The following is a 19,470-nucleotide window of genomic DNA, read 5'->3' as shown; positions in this document are numbered from 1 at the left end:
AATGTTGTTAGAAATTCAACTTTATTTTAATACCACAGGTTAGGCAGAAAGGAAGATGTACATGGAAAAACATTTGTTGCATGGTACCTTTATTTCTTAAAGTATCTAAAAGTGGACAGTTTAAGTACATATAATTAAGTAACCATTATTTTAAAGAGTAAAAACTTAAGGATTGTTATAGTAAAACAAAATCAAGCATATTCTCCAGGAATAGAAGCTGGAATCTTGGAAGTAAGAGATGAAATCATTTGAGCATAGATCATAGATATATCTGTACAGTTTTAAGTCCACTGAAACAAAGTAGCAGATTCATTTGCATGTCTGAATGTTTCACAATGGATTTCTGCTGAAAAGTATAGTTGTTTTGTGAATTGTTATAAATCTACCAGTACTTTAATATCAAGATATCTTATGTGGTAAAATGTTCACTAATATAAATGGAAAACCCTTTGATGATGCAGAAAGCCATCTTTATCCTTAGTTATTCCTTACAAAAACAAAATCTGCTCTCTTATAATAGTGACTGCTTATATATACACATCTGTAGAAAATATCTTTTATACGACGATATGTGTTGTTATATTCATGTCACCAGCCTGCCCCCGCCTGTTTCCGCCAAATTATTTCTTGTGTGCTCTCGTCCTTAGTCGCCTAGTCACAATCGAGTGTGCATCCTCTGCCGGCTCATTGATCCCAGTTGACATCATCTACAATGAAAAGCAAATAAACAGTTATTTTATTTTGAATCAACAACTTTATTGGAACAGCTGACAAATTGTGTAAGTACCTTGCCATGGCTGGCATTCTATCATGGTATTTGGGTATTTCGACATTGGGCAAGACTTTGTATGACTTAGAAGGTAAAAGTATTTACCTATATTTACCTTTATCCTAACACTTGTGACCGACAAATGGTGGTAGATTCTATAATTTCTATATCCTAACACTTATGATCATCTACATGTAATTCAGCACTGTATTCTAGCATCTGATCCTCTAATCTTTTAGTGCTATGGTACTAGCACTAAAGAATAAGAGATGACACTGGCATGCAGCAGGCTGCCATTTGTAAGTTGCCCTCATTCAAGCATTTGTAGCAGGGTGGACATGAGAGAAGAATAACAAAGAACTGACCAAAACATTCTATATCATTTTTGCTAACAGCAGGGCTTGATCCATTGATCTACATGTACTATTAATGTGAAGTCCAATACTTATTCATGCAGCCACAGCTGTTGCCTCACCTATGGGGGGTCAACACAAAGGTACAAATCATTCCTTACTTGATGTGGAGGGCACTCGAATGGTGCAGAGATGTCAGTCTTGTAAAGTTTCCGACGTTTCTTTTTCTCTGTGGGCCTGGGAGGGGACTCGGAAACAGGTGACTTGGTTGGAGATGCCATTCCCACTGCAGCCTCCACTATCTTCTTAGCTGTGTGGCATGGCATTGATATGTTCAGTTACAATACTAGGAAGACAAAATTATCCAAACTATTCCATAGCTCTGGTGGAATAGGTGCACATTTACTTATCTATCGAAATTCTGCATGCAAAATCTAGCGGCGTCCAACATTTCATCTTCATGTACAAGCTGACAGAACATATGACCAGGCTTTCTCACCTGACTTGGCCATAGGCGAGTTGCTGACATAGTCACCAATTTTGGAGAGGGCTGTTCTTTTGCTCCCACGGAGTGAGCTGAGTGGCAACTGATCCTCTGGAGTCTCTGGTACATGCATCTCTGAAGGGTCTGAAAAGACAACAACAAAACATCAACACAAACAACAAAAATCTTGTCCATTTTCGAGCCTCATAAGTCTTCTTTAATGTTAAGACATTTATACATGACACTGACTTAATTTTAGGCTTAATCAGACAACTTCAATCATCAAACTCCGGAAGGAGTGGTTCCTTACTTGGTGATACAGGTTCCTGTTTCACAGATGTCTTGGGGACTTTCTTTCTCCTGCGGGTTCTTGTGGCAGGGGTGTCGACCTTGGGGTCTTCATTCTCCTGTAAAAACACACACAACATTCCTCAGGACACACACATGCCCAAAATGACCTTGTCAAGCTAATATCCCTTCACTGAAAGAAAAAAGGGATGTGTACAGAAAGTAGTCATTTACGATTGATATCTAGAAATACTGTGAATGAATGTGGCACATTCTTATTCTATAAAGTCAGTAAAAGGTAAACTTAATGTTTGTTTAGAAGTGTAAAGGAGTTGATGCAAGGGTAGTAGACATGCCATTTGGAATTGGTAAAGCATTCTGGGAAGGATTATTTATTGAGCTTTACTACATATGTGGAAGCATTAATGATTTTTAAACGAATAAGCAAGTAGGCATCAGAAGACATTCAATCCAAATGTTACATACAAAAGAAAATTTGTGAAATCTCGCATCCATACCACCATTTCTTCACTCTTCCTCTTCCTCCCCTTGCGACTCCCTGCAGCTCGTGTGGTTTTTGTCTTACGCTTGGTGACCACAGGTGTGACGTCCATCTCCAGATGGACAGACGGGAAGCGTCGCTTCCTGTTCCCCTCCTCATCAACAATCTCACTCTCGTCAAACACGATTGGCCCGTCTCCTTCCTCTGTAGCCTGTCAAATGAAAAAGCGTTTGAAGGTCATCTAACAAAGAAATGTCCTTTCTTTTGTATATGTGTTCAATCTTTTCCTAAAACTGCCTAGCTTTAATATGGCATGTAAAATTCCATACCTCCTCAGCAGCTTCTATGTCCTCTTCCTCCTCCTCTTGTTTGATGATGGCACTTTCAATACTGCTACTGCTCGCATGGTGACTTTGCTCGTCCTTAAAAAGTAAACATCCCATTTATGTGCATGTGCATGTGCCAAGAGTAATTGTTATTATGGAGCCAAAAGAAATTCAGCAAGTGTAACCCATATTTCCTGAGCCACTGACTTTTGCTGGATTAAAAACGAACTAAGGAATAGCAATGGTCACAGCATGGGGAAGGTTATGCTGTATATTGATTTTGCCAAAGGCTATTAATCAAGCAATTGTTTAGTGCCACTCAGGTTTACTGCACTAACATAATATTATCATTGATGGCATCAGTCTAAATGAACCAACCGATTGTGCCCAGAGTTCCCTCTGTAGGTCCTGGTTGGACTTCTTCAGCTCATCAATGATCTTGTCCTTTGCCCTGACAGCCTTGTCAAGGTTATCAGACACTTTCTCCTTGGCACGCTGCTCCTCTACCAACTGTGGGAATAAGTACTGTGTTAGGTACTATTCTACAAGTGGGAGCTACTAGGGGATTTCTAGAGCTTTTTGTAGGTTAGATCTTGATCTTAACTTTTTTTCAGTATTTTAGTCGTTGAGAAGAACTGACAGCTATGATTGCTAATCTAGGACAGCAACTACATTGTAGCAGAGATGTCTTTATACCTGTTTTGCTCTTTGTTCCATAATGTATTGAAAATTGAAATAGACAAGTAACAAATAAGACAGGTTAAGTGAAAATGAAGTTTGTACTTATTCTAAAATTTGCATGGTTCAAGCCTTTATAACTTTGTCAGTCAATATGGTACAATGTATATCATATTTCAGTATAATGAAAATTCTAAAGCTGAAAGAAACCAGCTGCTATGGAGGAAACACACCACTGCACTACAGAGTGTCACACCAGGCCTCTACCTGTGCATATTCAGCTAGGTACTGCCCATACTCCTCTTGCAGCTTTTGTAAAGGCAAAAGTAAAGGTAATAAATGTTGGTGCTCTAGAAGTTCTGGATCAAAGACAATTTAGGCATTACCAAGAGCTGATAAAAGAAAAGTGTAATCTGAAAACTGTACAGTCCAGATGACTTACTAATATCAGCAAACAAAAAATTCATCCAAACAGTACCTGTTTGCGGCAGGTATCAAGCTCCCTGCGCAGCTGGTCCTCACTGATCATGGCGGAGCGGGTGTTGCGCCTGCCTCGGCGGGTGGCTGGGCCGCTGGTCTGCTGCTTCAGCTGCTCCTCCAGGTGAGAGATGGTGGAGTAACACTCGTCCAGCTGGCTCTGCAGGGCTGTCAGACGGTCACTCGACTCCTGGGTCTGTGGAGGACAAGCAATAAGAGGCAACTAGTAATCTTCTAATCGTGCAGTGCAAGCTTTATGGCATTATCCATGTAATATGGTAATGGTGGTTATACAGCTGTGTTCTGTTGTTAAAATATGAAGGTATCCTGATTTTTAAGTCAGGGTTGGCAAAAGCTAAAAGCAATGGAAAGGCCAACATCCTTTAAGGGTACTTGGACCAACCTTCCAGGAATTGACAACCTAATATCAAATGCTACCAACATTTTGGACATCCTCGTGCTGTAAAATGTCTATTGCCCTGAACTTACTACTGCCTACTTTTTCCATGATGTATGCAAGACCTGGACATTGACTTGCACACACAAGGAAAGATTAAGCCCTACTGGTCTATGGTAACCTAGTTATGATGCTTACTGCTTCCTTCTCAGTCTTTAATGTCTTGATCTCTTCTTCTGCATCTGCCAACGACTCCTGCGTGGCCTTTTCCCTGGCAACTATGGCCTTGAGTTGTTTCTCTAATTCAGACACAAGACTGTCTCTCTCACTCCTCCACTGGGCAAGCTCTTCCTCCTTCTGCTGTTGAACTGCCTCCAGGTCCTGCTTCAGCTGCCTTACTGTGTCCTCCAGGGCTTCCTGTGAAACATGGCAGTCAACATCAGTCAAACACTCAGCTAGTTCTTAGCACTCCTATTCACAATCAACATACACAATTCTGTATCTACATAAGCACTTAAAAGATACTCATCGATGATGTAGATCTTGACCATCCATTCCAGGACATTTCCAGCTTACCTTGTCAGTGTTGTTCTTTTCTCCCAGCTCATGCTCTTTTTTCACTTGCTCCAACTCCTTTCTTGACTCTGACAGCCACTGCTCAAGGGCCTACCAGAGAGAATGTAATGTTGATAGAATATCATCCATGATGACGTTGTTAAAAGAAAATAAGTGTTCATGTTCTATGCGTTCAACAAATACAGATTTAGTTTGTACTTCTAAAACAGATCAATGCTTTTTCAGGATTTGTAAGGTCTCATAGTAAGGCAGTATTTCAGATAAGCTTGACAAAGACAGAATCAATAAGAGTTGTAAAAACATAGCTCAAAAATGCTTGTCCCCTGCATTATCAAAATAGTCAATACTCCAAACATCATCTTTGTTGCATGTGTATACTAGCAAATGAATTTCTAAATACAATGATTTGGACAATCTATAGTAATTCATTTACCTCTACTTCCTTTTTGCTGTCAGCAAGAGCATCCTCCAAACGATATTTTTCATTTTGAAGTGCCCCCTCCTCACTCTTTGTAGAGTAAAGTGTTCGCTCCAGCTCTTGGACATTTTCAGACAGGGTCTTCAACTTTGAAGCAAATCAAAAGATTGATTAAAAATACAAAAAGACCAAATACTGATTTAATCAAAAATACAAAAAGACCAAATACTGACTTACTAAATTCAATTAAGAAGCTTTTTAGCTGGCATACATGCCAATTCATACATAAAACAATGGTTCATCCTGTTAAGTGATTTTGTAAAGTAAATATGAATTGTAAATGTTTTAAGTATGTGTTTCTCAGTACATGAAGCCAATAAAATTTTCACCTGTTCCTGCAGCCCATCCTTTTCCTCCTTCACACTACACAGTTCCTCCTGTGCTGCCTTCCTGTCGGTGTCAGCCTGCTCGTAGTTCAACTTCAGATGTTCCAAGTTGCTGATTGTTCTCTTCAGTTCCCTCTTGTTGACATCAGACGACTCCAAGAGCTCTGAGTATTTCTTTTGCAAGTCTTCCAGTTCTGTACATCAAAAAGGCATAGGTAAGCATTTGGCCTAATCAGAGTCCTTTACATAATATGGTCAAAATAGAAGTTTCCCCCTCGTGTGATGGATTGCCCGGAGATTCTTCTGCATTGTCAGAGGCAGTAAATTTGTAGCCTAACAATTATTTCAAATCAATGTACAAATCCTTTTTAAGGCGAGTAGATGCTTGGTAGCTACTGCCAGACTGGCTGTGTGAGGATTTGACTCACCATCTGCAAATGTCTGGATCTCCTCCTGTTTGCTCTCCAGCACCTTGTCCTGGGTTGCCATGGTAGCCTCCTGCTCCTCCAGAGCCTGCTTCAGGGTTGAGATCACCGTCTCATTACCCTGCACGTCTAAAGAGAATAGGAACAAAGATCTCTTACTCAACACCACTTTACACCAGCAAATCATCACTACATATATTAGGGTAAATTCACTGTATCAGCAACATCCAAACCCATTACATGGTCCAGCCAACAGTGCTTTATTTAGTACATACAGGTAGATGTCATTGGCAAACCTGTGAAAGCAATCTCATATTTCTTCCTCTCGCCCTCAGCCTTCATCCTCTCCTGGTCAGCCTTCTCCATCAGTTCTTTGATGGTAGCAGTCTTGGTCTTCAGCCGCTTTTCCTTCGCCTCCAGGAGAGCTTCCAACTCTTCTACTTTCTTGGCAGCATCTTCTTTCTCCTTCTGCTCAATAAAAGGACAGATTAAGTCATGATCAGATCTTTCAGGTATGTAACAGACATTTCATCTTGTTTCCTTCCATGTCTTTAATCATACCACATTACAATCAGACTTCTGGACATGCTTTTATTCCTGTACCTTTGCAGCTTGTTGTTCCTCCTGAGCTACCTTGGCTTGATCCACCTTCTCCTTCAGTTCCTGCTTCAGGGTGTTCAGGGAATCCTCCAGACTGTTGATGGTGCTGTTCCTCTCTTCCTGCTGTGCTGTCATGGACAGCAAGGTGGCTCTCATGTCAACTTCCCGGGACCGTGTCTGTGCAGGTAAAAAGCATACAGTATTGAGACCACCAAAAAAACAGAAATCTTTCTGTACCTACTCAGTCAACCTCAGAATTGCACACTGAAGAACGTACTTAGACCAATGATTCATTAGTGGGTAAACTAGCTGGCTTGAAAGAGGAGCTAATAAGGAGAGACAAGTCCTACCTTCTCAAGATCTTCTCTGACTGCCTTGTAGTCACTAACAGTTGATCTCACAATCTCAAGATCCTAAAACAAGAGGTAAACATTCATCATTGAACATGCTATGAGTAGATTGAAGTTGTCATAGTAAAAATCTTATAAGGTAAGGATCATTCCAGTTGGTACAGAGGATAGGCAGCACAGGAGGTCAAGAACTGTGACACACAGTAAAATTGCTGCCAATCAGTGACACAAATGCCATTTCATGGCCAAATTCATGGCTGTAATTTGAGATCTTCTTGTGATTAGTGTATGTGTGGCTAACTAGGCCTGTCACATACATGACTGCTCACAATGAAGATTAGAAAAGACCAGACCGATCTACAACATTGAAAGTCACTGCAACCATAAAACACAACCTTCCAGCACAGCATCTGCTGACTAACCTTCTCCAACATGGAGGCACGGTCTTCCTTCTCCTTCAGCTGTCCTTTCAGCCCTTCCACCTGGGTTTCCAGCTGCCTGGAGACACTCTCTGCATCATGTAAGGCATTCTTGTCAGCCTGGGTCTGGTTCCACAACATCGCAACCTGACTTTTCATCTGTAAGGAAACAAATGATGGTCAAGCTTTAAATGCCCCAAACTGCCAGTCCTTTCATCTAGATGTCATTAACCTTCTCCCTGCTGCCTGATTCTGGAACCAATAGGGATTGGGTGCCAAATGGCTTTTCTAGCATTCTCTTGGATAACAACAAGTGTGATTTAGCCATGATATGAAAGATGAGGGACAAAAAGAATGCCATCAGCATGTGAAGACACCGTATGATGAAAATCATTTTTCAGTAAAATACTACAAGACATTTTGGCAACATTACTGCAACATCTAAGATGTTTTGACTTTATTTCCAGGTCAAGGAGTTACCTCATTCTCTGAAGCTTCCTTCTCTTGCAGCTGCTTCTTGACCTCAGACAGTTGAGTCTGCAGCTGTGTTATTTCCTCCTGTCGGCTGCTGCAGGTGTCCTTATCCTGCTGGTGCAGCTGTGTAGGAGTGGGGAACTCATGAATACCTTTAAGCATCACATCGTTTTTGAACATCAAAGCTATTGCTTAAGATACAAAATCAAACTCATAACTAATTAGTTATGGTTGTCTGTGTTTTACCTTCGGTTTTTAAAAGTCAGCTAAACTGATAACTTTTACAGTCACTTATAGTGAGGATAACATTTTATCATGAATTTGTCTACATTCACAGTATTTGTAATTTTCTTCATCAACTTGCTCATGGGAATTTTGAGGCCTGTGTAATGTGTGTAAAAGAGCAACAACATTGTAATGCTCCGTACCTTTTGCATCTCATCAAGCTTTTGAGTTAAGGACCCAACTTCTCCCTCCTTCTCCCTCACAGCAGCTTCCTTGGTAGCAACATCCTCTCTTAACTCTTTAATTGCACTTTCTCTTTCAGTCATGAGGCTTGTGAGTTTATCAGCCTGTTCCTGGGCTGAGGCCAACAGCTTCTTGAGACTCCCCTCAGATTCCTTAAGCTCTGCAACATGATTATTGAAGTCTTTTATAGACTTTTCATTCGCAGCTACATGCTCCTCTGCTGTTTTCAGATTCTCTCTGGCAGACTTCACATCTTTCTTAGCTAGCTGCTCCCTTTTCTTGGCTTCTCCCAGGTGTTTTTCAGCTTCCTGTAACTTCTTCTCCAGCTCTAAGTTATGTTTCTTGGTTTCCAAATGGGATGTATTGGCTTCTTTAAGAGCCTTTTCCAGCCTCTGCTTTTCCTTGTCTCCTTTTCTAGTTGACCCTGCTATTGTTTTATTTGCTGTGTCCAGCTCTTCAACCTTGTGTTCTAATTCCAGTACCTGTGTCTTTGCAGCTTGGTGACTCTTCACTTCCTCCTCAAGCTCAGACTTCAGTTCCTTTACTTCTTTGTTCAGGTTTTCCACAAAAGATTCATGATCACTCAGGGCTGTCTTGTAGTCTTCCATTGTCTTCTCAAATTTCTCAGCTTTCTCTTTGTATTGTTCTGTTTCTGCTGTGGAGTCTTTTACAGCCTGCTCCAGGTCTAGAATCTTCTGCTTCAAGGAGAGAAGATCTTCATCTTTCTTGGACATCTTTTCTTTGTTGGAATCTACACTTGAAGTTACTTCCTCCAGGCTGCCCTCCAATTCTTCCAGTTTCTTTCTTAAAGAAAGGACTTCTTCTTGCTTACTAGACAGCTCATCAGCATTGACTTTACTAGACTCTGAAGTTGTTTGGGCCTCACGGAGATGTTCTTCTAGTACTGAAACTTTTTGCTTTGAGGACACAAGCTCTTCCTTTGTTTTAACTAACTCCTCTACCTTTTGTTGGTAGGAGTCTGATTTTGCTCTTGCCTCCTTGAGAGAATCCTCCAGTTCAGACAGTTTCTGACGTAACGGCTGAGTCTCATCCTCTTCACCTGTAGAGGTGGCATTCAGCAGAACCGTCTGGGACTGAACCTTTTCTACTAGTTCCTGGATTTCATTTTGTTGTTTGTCTGCCTTGTTGATGGCTTCGTTTCTCTCGGATGACAGGAGAGACAGGTCTTGTTGTAGGGCTTCTATCTTTTGGTCCATCGTGTCTGTAGGATATATGTTGTATGTAGTAAGGGAAAGATATATACACCTTGATGAATAGGAATGTGGACATCGTTTTTCTTCATTTTAGGTATCATAAAAGACCACCCTTGTGATGTCAAAAATAGCATCATGTAAGCTACATTTTTGTGAACTTCAGTATGTTGTGGAAAATTACAAGCTATGTTTTTCAGTTGTACTCTTCAACACAAGCATGTGAAACTTCTCAGTAACACAGTAGAATCAACCCAGCAAGATGTCTTAGTGAGGCAAGGTGTTGCTCCAGAAAAACACACAAAGATGAAAGAAAGCACAACTTGATTTTACATTGGCTTTAATTCTCTCAAGATTACAAGCATGAATTCAGTCACCAAAGTACTACACACAGTATGAAGACTATTTTACTCATTTCTTTTAGAAGCACAGAAAGATCAACATAATTTTTGCAAATAAGATATACATATCAAAGCAGAGAGGTTGCATAGGGAGCAATTTGCAGGGTACCCAAAGACATCTTGCTGTTTTGCACTTACCACCATACAAAGATCCCATACATTTTCTCAATGGAGTGTTAGTGCAATTGCAAGCTTCAAAGGATATCACATGAAAACAGCTACATGTATGTTAGTGGTGTTGGGCAGTTCTAAAGTAGAGCACCAGTCATTAGAAAGAAAACGATGCAAGAAACTTAGAAAGGGGCCCTTTTGCCATGTTGTGAGAGAAGAAAAGAGGAGCATGCATGTGAAAAAAACCTTGAAGATAGTTGCTTATGCCAAAGACTTGCTTGTACATAATATTATGGCCTTGCCTGGAACATACTAAGTATTGCACTGAACTACATGTAATGGCAGTGAATAAGCCCTGTGCATCTCATATATATATAAAGACTAACTGTAATTAGGATTCCTAGACAAACTTTTAAGATAGTCAAATACATTGTGCTATTTCTTTGTGCGGCAACTTGCATGACTAATGGCCATGAGCAGAACTCTCGATATTTTTACATTCTAATGAAATAAGCATCTCTTTTTGAGCATAAAAATCTCTGACAGGATAATGGCCCGTTTCTAGTTAGACCAAGATAACAAGTGTAACATATCATATCTCTGCATTCAGCACATTAATACATATAATTTTGTGAGGCAAAAAAAGGGGGGTGGGGAATCTAAGCTTCAACATTATAGAATAACTTATGTGAGTAGATAAAATTTGCTTCTAAGTGTCATATCCTCTACCCACTTTACTTGCTTCTAAGTGCCATATCCTCTATCCATCCTCCCTATCTGTGTAACTGACAACATCTTAATGTTACTTGTACCTGCCAGTATACGTCCTGGTTGACCGCAGGTTGTACTTAAAGCTTGGTGTGTACATGTAGTTCTGGTTACGGGGATACCTTCCCTTGATGGGAGATGTAGTCTTGCACCCCCCAAATGGTTTATATACTCCCCCTGGGCTAATAACATGTCTGTTCAACTGTGTGAGCTTACTACGAGGCGGGGTACAGAAGGGCAAGTGTGGAGACATCTTACTTGATAACGGCCCATGAAAATTGGCTTTAACTGGTTTGTAACCACTTGTGGTGGAGCCTTCATTAGTACTAGAGGCGGATGCTTGGGACTCGGGAGCAACATTTTCTGACTGAACTTGTTCAGGGCCAGGAGAAGAAATTTGGGAGGGTGAAGAAGAGGGTGAACCTTTTTGGTCTTGGATTTGCTTAGCAAGGTTAGCAATCTTCTCTTCCTTCTCGGCAATGGTGGCCTTGGTCTGATCCGCCAAGGTACGGAGTTCCTCCACAAGCTGCTGCAGGTCTGTAATGGTGGCATTCTGGAGAAGAGCGACAGGACAGTGTCAACCATCTTCACGTGAAACTATGACAGTATGCTGGTGGGGGAAAAAAGATGTATCGCTCATATTTTGTTCTGAAGGAATTTCTACCTGTGACTTCAGCTTCTCTTCGTCCTCGGTGATAGCGGACTTCAGTTTCTCGATTTCGTCATTCTTCTCAAAGAAGGTCTCCCCTGCTTCCTTCAGTGTTTCCTACAATCAAAAGACAATGAAAAGTCAGGTCAATAAGTTACCAAATATCATTCACATTGCACAATTATTGGTAACATAGCATTCAAAGCTCTAATGTTTTTTTAAGTCTCATACACTATATGGCTTAAAGCATTTTTAACTTGTTTTAAGATTGAAAAAGTCCAGAGATCTGTAATATCAAACTTTTCTGAGCAACGTTTTGTGGGCCTGACCTGGAGATCTGCTATCTCCTTCTCTTGTGCCTTGATTGTTTTCTGGGCCTCACTCAGCTCTGTCTGCAGGTGTGTGTCTACAGAACTACTGGATGACCCCTGGAAAAATATATATATATATAACAAGATCAAAAATGGAAAGTAAAAACTGTATGACAGAACATTCAATTCATTAGGGAAGTTTTCCTATTAATAAGACATACCAACACGATATATGTACATCATTCATCCTTAAACTAAATGAAAATTAGAGAGGGAGAACAGGTATACCTGTTGTGATGCAGCCTTTTCTGCCTTCTGCAGTGACTCCTTCAGCCGGGTCATCTCCTGCTTGTGCTGGTCATCCCGGCGCTGGAGTTCCAGGCGTTTGAAGTCAAGGTTGTCATTTGCAATCTTCAGGTTTTCACTCATCGAGGTGACTTGGATCGTCAGATCCTTAATCTGCTCATCCCTTTCCTGGAACAGCAATGGTGTAGTGGATGAGGTAGAATACAAAATAGGAAACGTTCCGATCAATGAGCTAACCAAAAAGCAATAGTTTAGATCTTTCTCAAAACAAGTTAAGCATTTATGGAAACTTTCCTTTTTTTGACAATATAACACACATACCTTGACTTTGACTTGCTCTGCATGCAGGAGAACACTGGAGACCCACTCCTCCTCCTCATCCTGTACTCTGTCCACCCGAGCCCGCTTACGGGACTTCTTGATGCTCTGGCTGTACATCTCAATCCTCTTCTCCCACTTCTCCTCAATGTTCTGCTGCTGTTGCTGCAGGCGTTCACTGGAGGAAGAACAAGTGTGAGAAGACTTGAATTTGTGGTACATACAACAAAAACTTCTTTAACAATTATAAATGTAACAATATAAGACTGAGCTAATTAAGAAGACATCTTAGCATACCTGTAATCGTTCTCTATCTCCACCAGAGACTTGGCCATCTCCTCACACACCTCCTCCCGGATGCGGACCTCCATCAGGACCTTCTCCTTCCTCTCCTCCACAAGCTCCTGTTGGAGCTTCTCCACCAGAGATGCCAAGTCCTGAACAGAGGGTTGTGGAAAAACAATCAGATTTTCTTATGAACGCCTGCTATACAGATTTTGCATGAATACTAGGTCAGAAATATAAGGTACTAGAAGCTGCTTTATAGCAAAGCAATGGCCCAAACCCTTATTTGTGCATGGAAGAAAAAAGGGATTCTCTGCCACAATAAACGGAAGGTGTGCTACTCAGATCAGGAGTGGTCCTAAGGTAAATGTGTTGAATATGATAACCATTAGCATGCAGCAGTATAACATTTCAGTACCTGAGCCATGCACAGCAAGATCTCCGGCATTATTTAAGATAGATTTTATGGGAAAATTCTGTGCCAGTGGGGAAGCAAAACGTGGGGCACCAGGGCAATAATGAAGTAGGTAAGTTTTTAGCCCCTGCAACTACCATCTATTTTCAGCAGCTACTACACTACAGTGTTCCCAGCTAATGGAATCTCGTCTTACAGTTAGGTTGCGCTGGGACTTCGTCTTAGAAGTGCTTCCAGATCCTGGTGCAGATTCCATAAAGGAGTCTTTGAACTTCCGCAAACGGCTAATGATAGCCTGACCAGAGGAGACAGTGCCATCATGAACAACTATTTACTGGACTTGGTATTGATTAAGTTAACACATATCTTTGTCAAAAGCCTAAGCTTGTGATCGCAAACACATGAATTGTCAATTGGACGACATATGACAAGTGGCAGGCTGCATACAACATAACATGACCAATGATACCATTTTTACTTATACTTTCTAATTAGAAAAAGACAAATAAGAATTTTGCCCTTTGCAGTTAAATAAGGGAGAGATAAGAAGACAACTTTCTTACCGTATACGTGGTCTCTGCATCATCGTCGTCATCATCATCTTCTTCTTCCTCCTCCTCCTCAATGACCTCCTGTTCCACCACAGTGGATGCCCGTACTGCGTTAGCTGCCCAACCAACGGTAGCACGACTTTTGGGCGTGGCCGAGGTGTTGAGTGCAAGAGACACGTTTCGAGGCGGTGCTGGGCGAGGGAAAGACGAGTTCCACCTGTCCACCTTGGTGATCCTGGTCACAATCTACCACAGAAAATTACAACCAACAATCAGAAACAGCTCTATGTAGCATTAAGTCTCAGAGAAATCAGACATTTTGTGTCTAATAGTCATAGGCAATGCAGAAAAGCTGGTATCAACTACCTACTTAAGTGTACTCTACCAATCACTAATACTGACTCCCCCCCCAAAAAAAATAATAACTGATGAATACCTGCTTAGCAACTGCTGAAAACTTGAGGACATGGTATGTCTCGTCAAACATGGAGGCACACTTGTTCACATTCACAATCATGCCGGCCTTGCCATGCCCGAGGAAGAAACTCTGGAACAGCCGCGTCAGCTTGCTCTCACGGAACGGAATGATCTTTGGGTGGTCCCTGTAAAATAGTGTAAATCACTTATTTGCAACATAAAGAAACAGATATGCTTATCAAGTCAAGATATAAGGATTCGAACCAGACACACTGTTGGAAACAGACCAACAGAGAATACAACAGAAACACATCCTTGCCTTGATGTATATGCCTTGATGTATAGATTGCAATATTTTACAAACCGTAATCACTGAATGAATGACTTTTCCAACATTGTGTGAACAGAACTACCCTTCTCTCCTGTAGATAACAGTTCTGTACACATACCTATGATGCTGGTTCCACCTCAGGTTCTTGATACACTTGCCGAGGGTGAGGATGGAGGTGTTGATGTTCCCTGCCTCTCGCAGTCGATCCCCGGTGCTCTGGGTTTTTGTGTAGCGCTCTGATCCAGCCAGGTCGCAGAAGGACAACCTTCAACAAAAACAAAACATTATTGAACCAATCTACTGGTACATACATGGCACCTTGAAGTACCTCACTACCTGATTACAAAAAAGCGTAAGTTTAAAAAAGATTTCATGTAGTGTATTTATAAAAACAACCCATTTATAAATGCTACACAAAGAATTGTGTCTTATAGTATAATAACTGCAAACATTTTGTTCTAATTCACCCCCCAATGTCTGTCGAAAAGAACAATGGCAGGACAAGCATACACATTTGCAGATAGTATCACTCTTTACTACAAGACGAGACTAGTGACTTACATGCTCACTCTGGCCACATGTGGGTCATCAACATCCACAACTCTCAGGATCTTGATACTGAAGATACAATGGCTGAAACAAAACAGGAGTTCATGAGAGACAAATTTGGTGCCTTAGACTTAGGAAAGGGATTTTATCAATCACAACATGACAGTCATCTTAGGTAGTCAAGTTTAAAGTCTTGTTGTATAAGAATCCACAGATACAGTTTGGGCAAGGGAGCCAAAACTCTTACTCCTACCAGACAGCATTCGTCACAACCATGAAATTTAAAACAATCTTCCTATCTGGCCATTGTCCAATGAGAGCCCTACACTCCTGGTGTTAACTGCAAACACTATTGGAGTGACAGCCCAAGGTCCATGTTAGGTTGTAGGTTCTTATAACCTAAGTCATACACAAGCACACCGGTATCTTTGGGAGCACCAACTTACGTGTAATTCTGCCTTCTTCCAGGACTCTGGTCTCCTGAGGCCTTTGCCCTTCAGGTTCTACCACTTCCCCTAAGGCCGTAAGGGGTCATAGTGGGTTCACCACAGTCCACAGCCCCCATGTTGTTTATATAGACATATTTCCTACCTTCTGCTGGAGCAGTGGTTCATCTTGGTGGCAGCAATGTGGAGGTTTTTCTGCCCAATGGTCAGGATTTTGTAAGCCTCGTCTGCACTGGTCACCATGATCTCCCTTAGACCTGGAAACATACACTGGTTTCTTAGGACCAAACTAGATGGCTATGGCAACAAACGGAACAGAATTTAAAGAAACATGTAGTTAAGATCACCACTCACTACTGCAGCTCCAAAAATCTGAATATGTACACATTGTATTGTTATCTTTAACTGTTTCACTAGTGACTAGATTATGGCAATATAACATGTAATCTGGTTGGCTTGAGATGGAGACAGACCTTTGATGTATATACTGCCATGCTTGTCCTCAGAAAGTTTCAGGGTCGGCCTGCGCTTGTTCTTTCCCTGTGGGTAGGCTTCTAGCAGGTCGTAGATGTACTCATTGTAGATCTCAGCAAACGAGACCCAAATGGAAAACTTGACAGGCCCCTGGGCATCCACACTGACTGATGTCTCATCTGCTACACGAGACTCCACCTCTGCAAGGACATCAATTCCTGACAACACCGAGCATAGAGAAGGGGAGGGGAGGGGGTGGACATGGGACAGAGAGGAGGGTGGGAGACGAGATTTGTCTGTTAACATGCATTATCTTACGAGGAAGTTAGTTAAATGTTATGACATAATGGTGAACTCATCTTATCTTAAGTGTTCTTAGCTGAGAGAAGATATAATATCATGTGCCTTATTTACCTTTGTCATTAGATTAAGGTGAACTGGACATACAAGATACTGTTACAGAACACATAACAGACATCACAATCATAGTGAAGAAACAAACACAACACACACACACATAGGGAACACATATATTGAAGTATGAACATTTTCTCTGAGAAACATGCCTCAATCTTTTACCTTACTAATACTAACCAAATTTTTGTTATAAAACAATAACATTTGCATTAAAAGATTACATCAACTTTTCGTTAAGGTCACACCAGTTGCTGCAAGAATTAAGTCTACTACTGTGTTAGCTGACACAAGAAAACTCAACAGCTTAATTAATCATTTTCAAACCTGCTATGAAGTGAAGAAACCATCATTCAGTGCCTTACCATCTGAGTCCGCCATAGTGTCAGATTTCTGAGAGGACTGGCTGCACAAGGAGTCTTCTGTCATGGCTGACATCTTGGAAATATTGGTCAAGTCTGCTCCACTGGCTCCCTCTAGATCCTGAAAAAAAATGGTTTAATCAGCTGAAAAATTTTGCATAGATCAGTACTAAAGTGAACCTTAATCTCCAGGTTTAAGATACTGCGGCTATGCAGGACAGTGTCATCAATAGTTACCTGTTTTTCTGCCATCTTCAGCACAGCTGCCTTTATAGCCTCTTGCTGACGCACGCCTCTCTCGTCCAGTTTGACAACATCGGAGAAGCACCTGGGCTTCAAGCTTATGCCCCCCTCCCACTTCTTCTCCGCAATACTGTTGAAGACAACGTCCAGGGTACGGGGAAGGATGCCGCCATCTTTGGAGTTCCCTGTAAAAAATACATTTGAAGTACAATGTACATCATCTTCAACCTTACAGAAATGTACACAACAACGTAACAAATTGATTTTGAAAAATAAACCAAGTCTTTTCTGATGGTAACATTCAGTTACTTTCCTGGTCAGTTAATTTTTGTGCTACGGCCCTCCCCAAGTGGACGGCCTCTCAGTCACGGTCTGGCAGAAACACTGGGTCAAAAGCACAGCCAGAGTTAAATAAATCTCCTATCCTACCTTGTATGGTATAAGTCTTGCCAGAGTTGGTGACCCCATATGTGAACACCAGGCAGTTCTGTCCACCCACAAAGTCCTTCACCATTCCCAGCATGGAGTTATCAAAGAAGTCCTTCTGGCAGGTGTCTTCGTTGAAGATGCGAGAGAAACCAAACTTGTGCATGATGTCACCAAACCCCCTGGTGCTGCTCTTGAACATGAAGGAATCCTTGGGTGCCATGGTAACCAAGGTGTTCTCATTATCTATATGCATGCAGCCCTGTAAGGAAAGCAAACATGTTTATCACACAACTTGATGACTGCAAGGGTAGAATATTATTAGAGATCAAATAAGCCCTGGGCTGCCCCACCGATAAAAAAAAAGACGAACATACTTCTGTCTGTAGTAGTTTTACAGTCAGAGGTTATGTAATGAATAAGAATTCTAAGATCACAGCATAAACTACTCCACCAGACCTGTTCTTCTCCATGTTCTTTCTCATCCTCTGCCAGAGGCCTGATCCTGAGGTAAACCTTCATGTGCTCAGTGCCATGGTCAATGCTGCTGCGCCCAGTTGGGACTTTGGCAGGTGTTGCAAAATCTGATAGGAGATCCTAAGGAAAAAGATGATTGTATCAGTTCAGTATTTTTTTAGATGCTATAGTATCAATGCAGGTAGCAGTGCTCCACTGTGGTACAACTTTTTATTTCAAAATACTATAGCAGTGCTCAAGTTGAAAAAGGCGTGAATTACTGGACATCACAGGCTGTTGATTCCATAAAAATACCTTGCGAATGATTTCATCAGAAACTGTATCTTCCAGACCAGGATCTTCCAACATATCCTCCTCTCCATCAGACAGTGGGATGTCCTGGGTGTCCTGATCCGACATTGTGCTGGACTATTGATACCTGTGTCAACAATAATATCTTCAATCAAGTGCAGGGCTTGAAATAGTGGGTGCATGTGCACCTGTGTGCACCCAAAATTGGAGCTTCGTACACATGATAATTACTGCACCAATCACAATATCGTTGCGCTGTGCGCGTATAATTTTTCGCACGCTGTTTTTCATCACTCAAGTTCAGATGTCAGATCGGAAATTTTATGTCCCTAGGCCTTGCCAGCGGCCGACCCCCCAAAAAAGGTGCAAGAGAAATTCTTATTAATACTTATGGTGCAAAAAATCTTATTGAGAGGAACATCCTGTCATTGTCAATGGTAAAAAAAATACTTTTGCATATCTGATTACTGTATTATGTGATGTCTGGTCTTGATAAGATTATTATAATTTTACACAGCAGTGCCAGTGATGGTTAAATTAACTATTGTGCCCCACCTAACAATGGAATGCCAAGGTCGGCATATGAACAATTATGCATGGCTGGACCTGTGGTTACTAGTAGACCAAGGATATTATATAATGTCCTTGGTTAGACCTACAGATTGATTTAAGAAATATCCAGGAAGACGATGAAGACAGCTATCCAAGTAGGCCCCATATTTTTGCAGGTCATACATATATTTTTGTCCACCTCATAAATATTTTTTCCAGGTCTGAAAACATACCAGCTGTAGGTCATCTTTCCATAATTTCAAATCAAAGGTCAAATATATTTGTCTCACATACTTTCACAAACATCTAAGTTTTCGTTCCTAAGGACTGCTACCAAGTCAAATTTCTCAAAAGACCCATAAAAAAGACACAACCTGATAAGGTTCTAGTCGCCATTTTTTTTGGACAAATATTTTTCATGAATCCTTGACAAATTGCACAAACACAGGTCACAGCATAACTCAAGAGCCCCTTACCTTATCTGTGTGCTCATAAACCTCTCATAACACGACAAACGTACGGAATTTTCCACAAGAAATTGAATAAATGGACGTCTTTCGCGCCTCTCGGTTGAACACAACTGTAGCACTTTTGTACTTCAGCGCCGTAAGTTACCTATTTCAAAATTGGCCAATCAAATTCTTTAAAATAGAATCTGTTCGGACAGTACTAAAAACATGAGCTCTGATTGGTCACCCGTTAACGTTCCATTAGATCTCGCGTGAACATGCGAGAGATAGGAAACCTTTGCCCCTGGACTGGTTTATTTTTC

At 41.2% G+C, this 19,470-nt stretch overlaps 1 protein-coding gene across 3 annotated transcripts; it reads right to left on the bottom strand.

Annotated features, from left to right (window-relative positions):
- Positions 1-72: 72 nt before the first annotated feature.
- LOC136430898 (kinesin-like protein KIF20B) lies at positions 73-19,322 on the bottom strand. Of its 3 annotated transcripts, none has more exons than XM_066421972.1 (38): positions 19,175-19,322; positions 18,150-18,273; positions 17,838-17,975; positions 17,382-17,640; positions 16,947-17,137; positions 16,713-16,830; positions 15,933-16,151; positions 15,605-15,716; positions 15,026-15,097; positions 14,583-14,729; positions 14,153-14,318; positions 13,729-13,962; positions 13,362-13,460; positions 12,763-12,902; positions 12,469-12,643; positions 12,130-12,315; positions 11,860-11,958; positions 11,546-11,647; positions 11,305-11,434; positions 8,351-9,612; positions 7,929-8,045; positions 7,452-7,607; positions 7,030-7,092; positions 6,683-6,856; positions 6,376-6,547; positions 6,083-6,208; positions 5,658-5,848; positions 5,284-5,415; positions 4,851-4,940; positions 4,473-4,691; positions 3,879-4,073; positions 3,101-3,232; positions 2,726-2,818; positions 2,413-2,607; positions 1,917-2,013; positions 1,622-1,750; positions 1,284-1,432; positions 73-707 (listed from the first exon to the last, which is right to left on the bottom strand). In XM_066421972.1, exons 2-38 carry the CDS (start codon positions 18,252-18,254, stop codon positions 621-623), a joined length of 6,471 nt encoding a protein of 2,156 aa, XP_066278069.1. In that variant the 5' UTR covers positions 18,255-18,273; positions 19,175-19,322; the 3' UTR covers positions 73-620. The 3 variants fall into 3 exon arrangements, with proteins under 3 accessions (XP_066278069.1, XP_066278070.1, XP_066278071.1); XM_066421973.1 differs by having other exon boundaries at positions 15,933-16,133; XM_066421974.1 differs by lacking the exon at positions 13,362-13,460.
- Between the last annotated feature and the right edge of the window lie 148 nt (positions 19,323-19,470).

This window comes from Branchiostoma lanceolatum, chromosome 3, assembly GCF_035083965.1.
Source record: "Branchiostoma lanceolatum isolate klBraLanc5 chromosome 3, klBraLanc5.hap2, whole genome shotgun sequence".
NCBI classification, from domain to species: domain Eukaryota; kingdom Metazoa; phylum Chordata; class Leptocardii; order Amphioxiformes; family Branchiostomatidae; genus Branchiostoma; species Branchiostoma lanceolatum.
The sequence above is the reverse complement of the archived record's forward strand: the minus strand, read 5'-3'. Positions and strand labels throughout refer to the sequence as shown.

Bases quoted from the DNA above. Each gene is read 5' to 3' on its own strand.
- LOC136430898 (XM_066421972.1), bottom strand. From the start codon at position 18,254: ATGTCGGATCAGGACACCCAGGACATCCCACTGTCTGATGGAGAGGAG. The intron at 7,093-7,451 runs GTTAGTCAGCAG...CTCTTGTTTTAG, and splicing joins GTGCCTCCATGTTGGAGAAG to GATCTTGAGATTGTGAGATC. The intron at 2,014-2,412 runs GTATGGATGCGA...GTGTTTTTACAG, and splicing joins GGAAGAGTGAAGAAATGGTG to GAGAATGAAGACCCCAAGGT.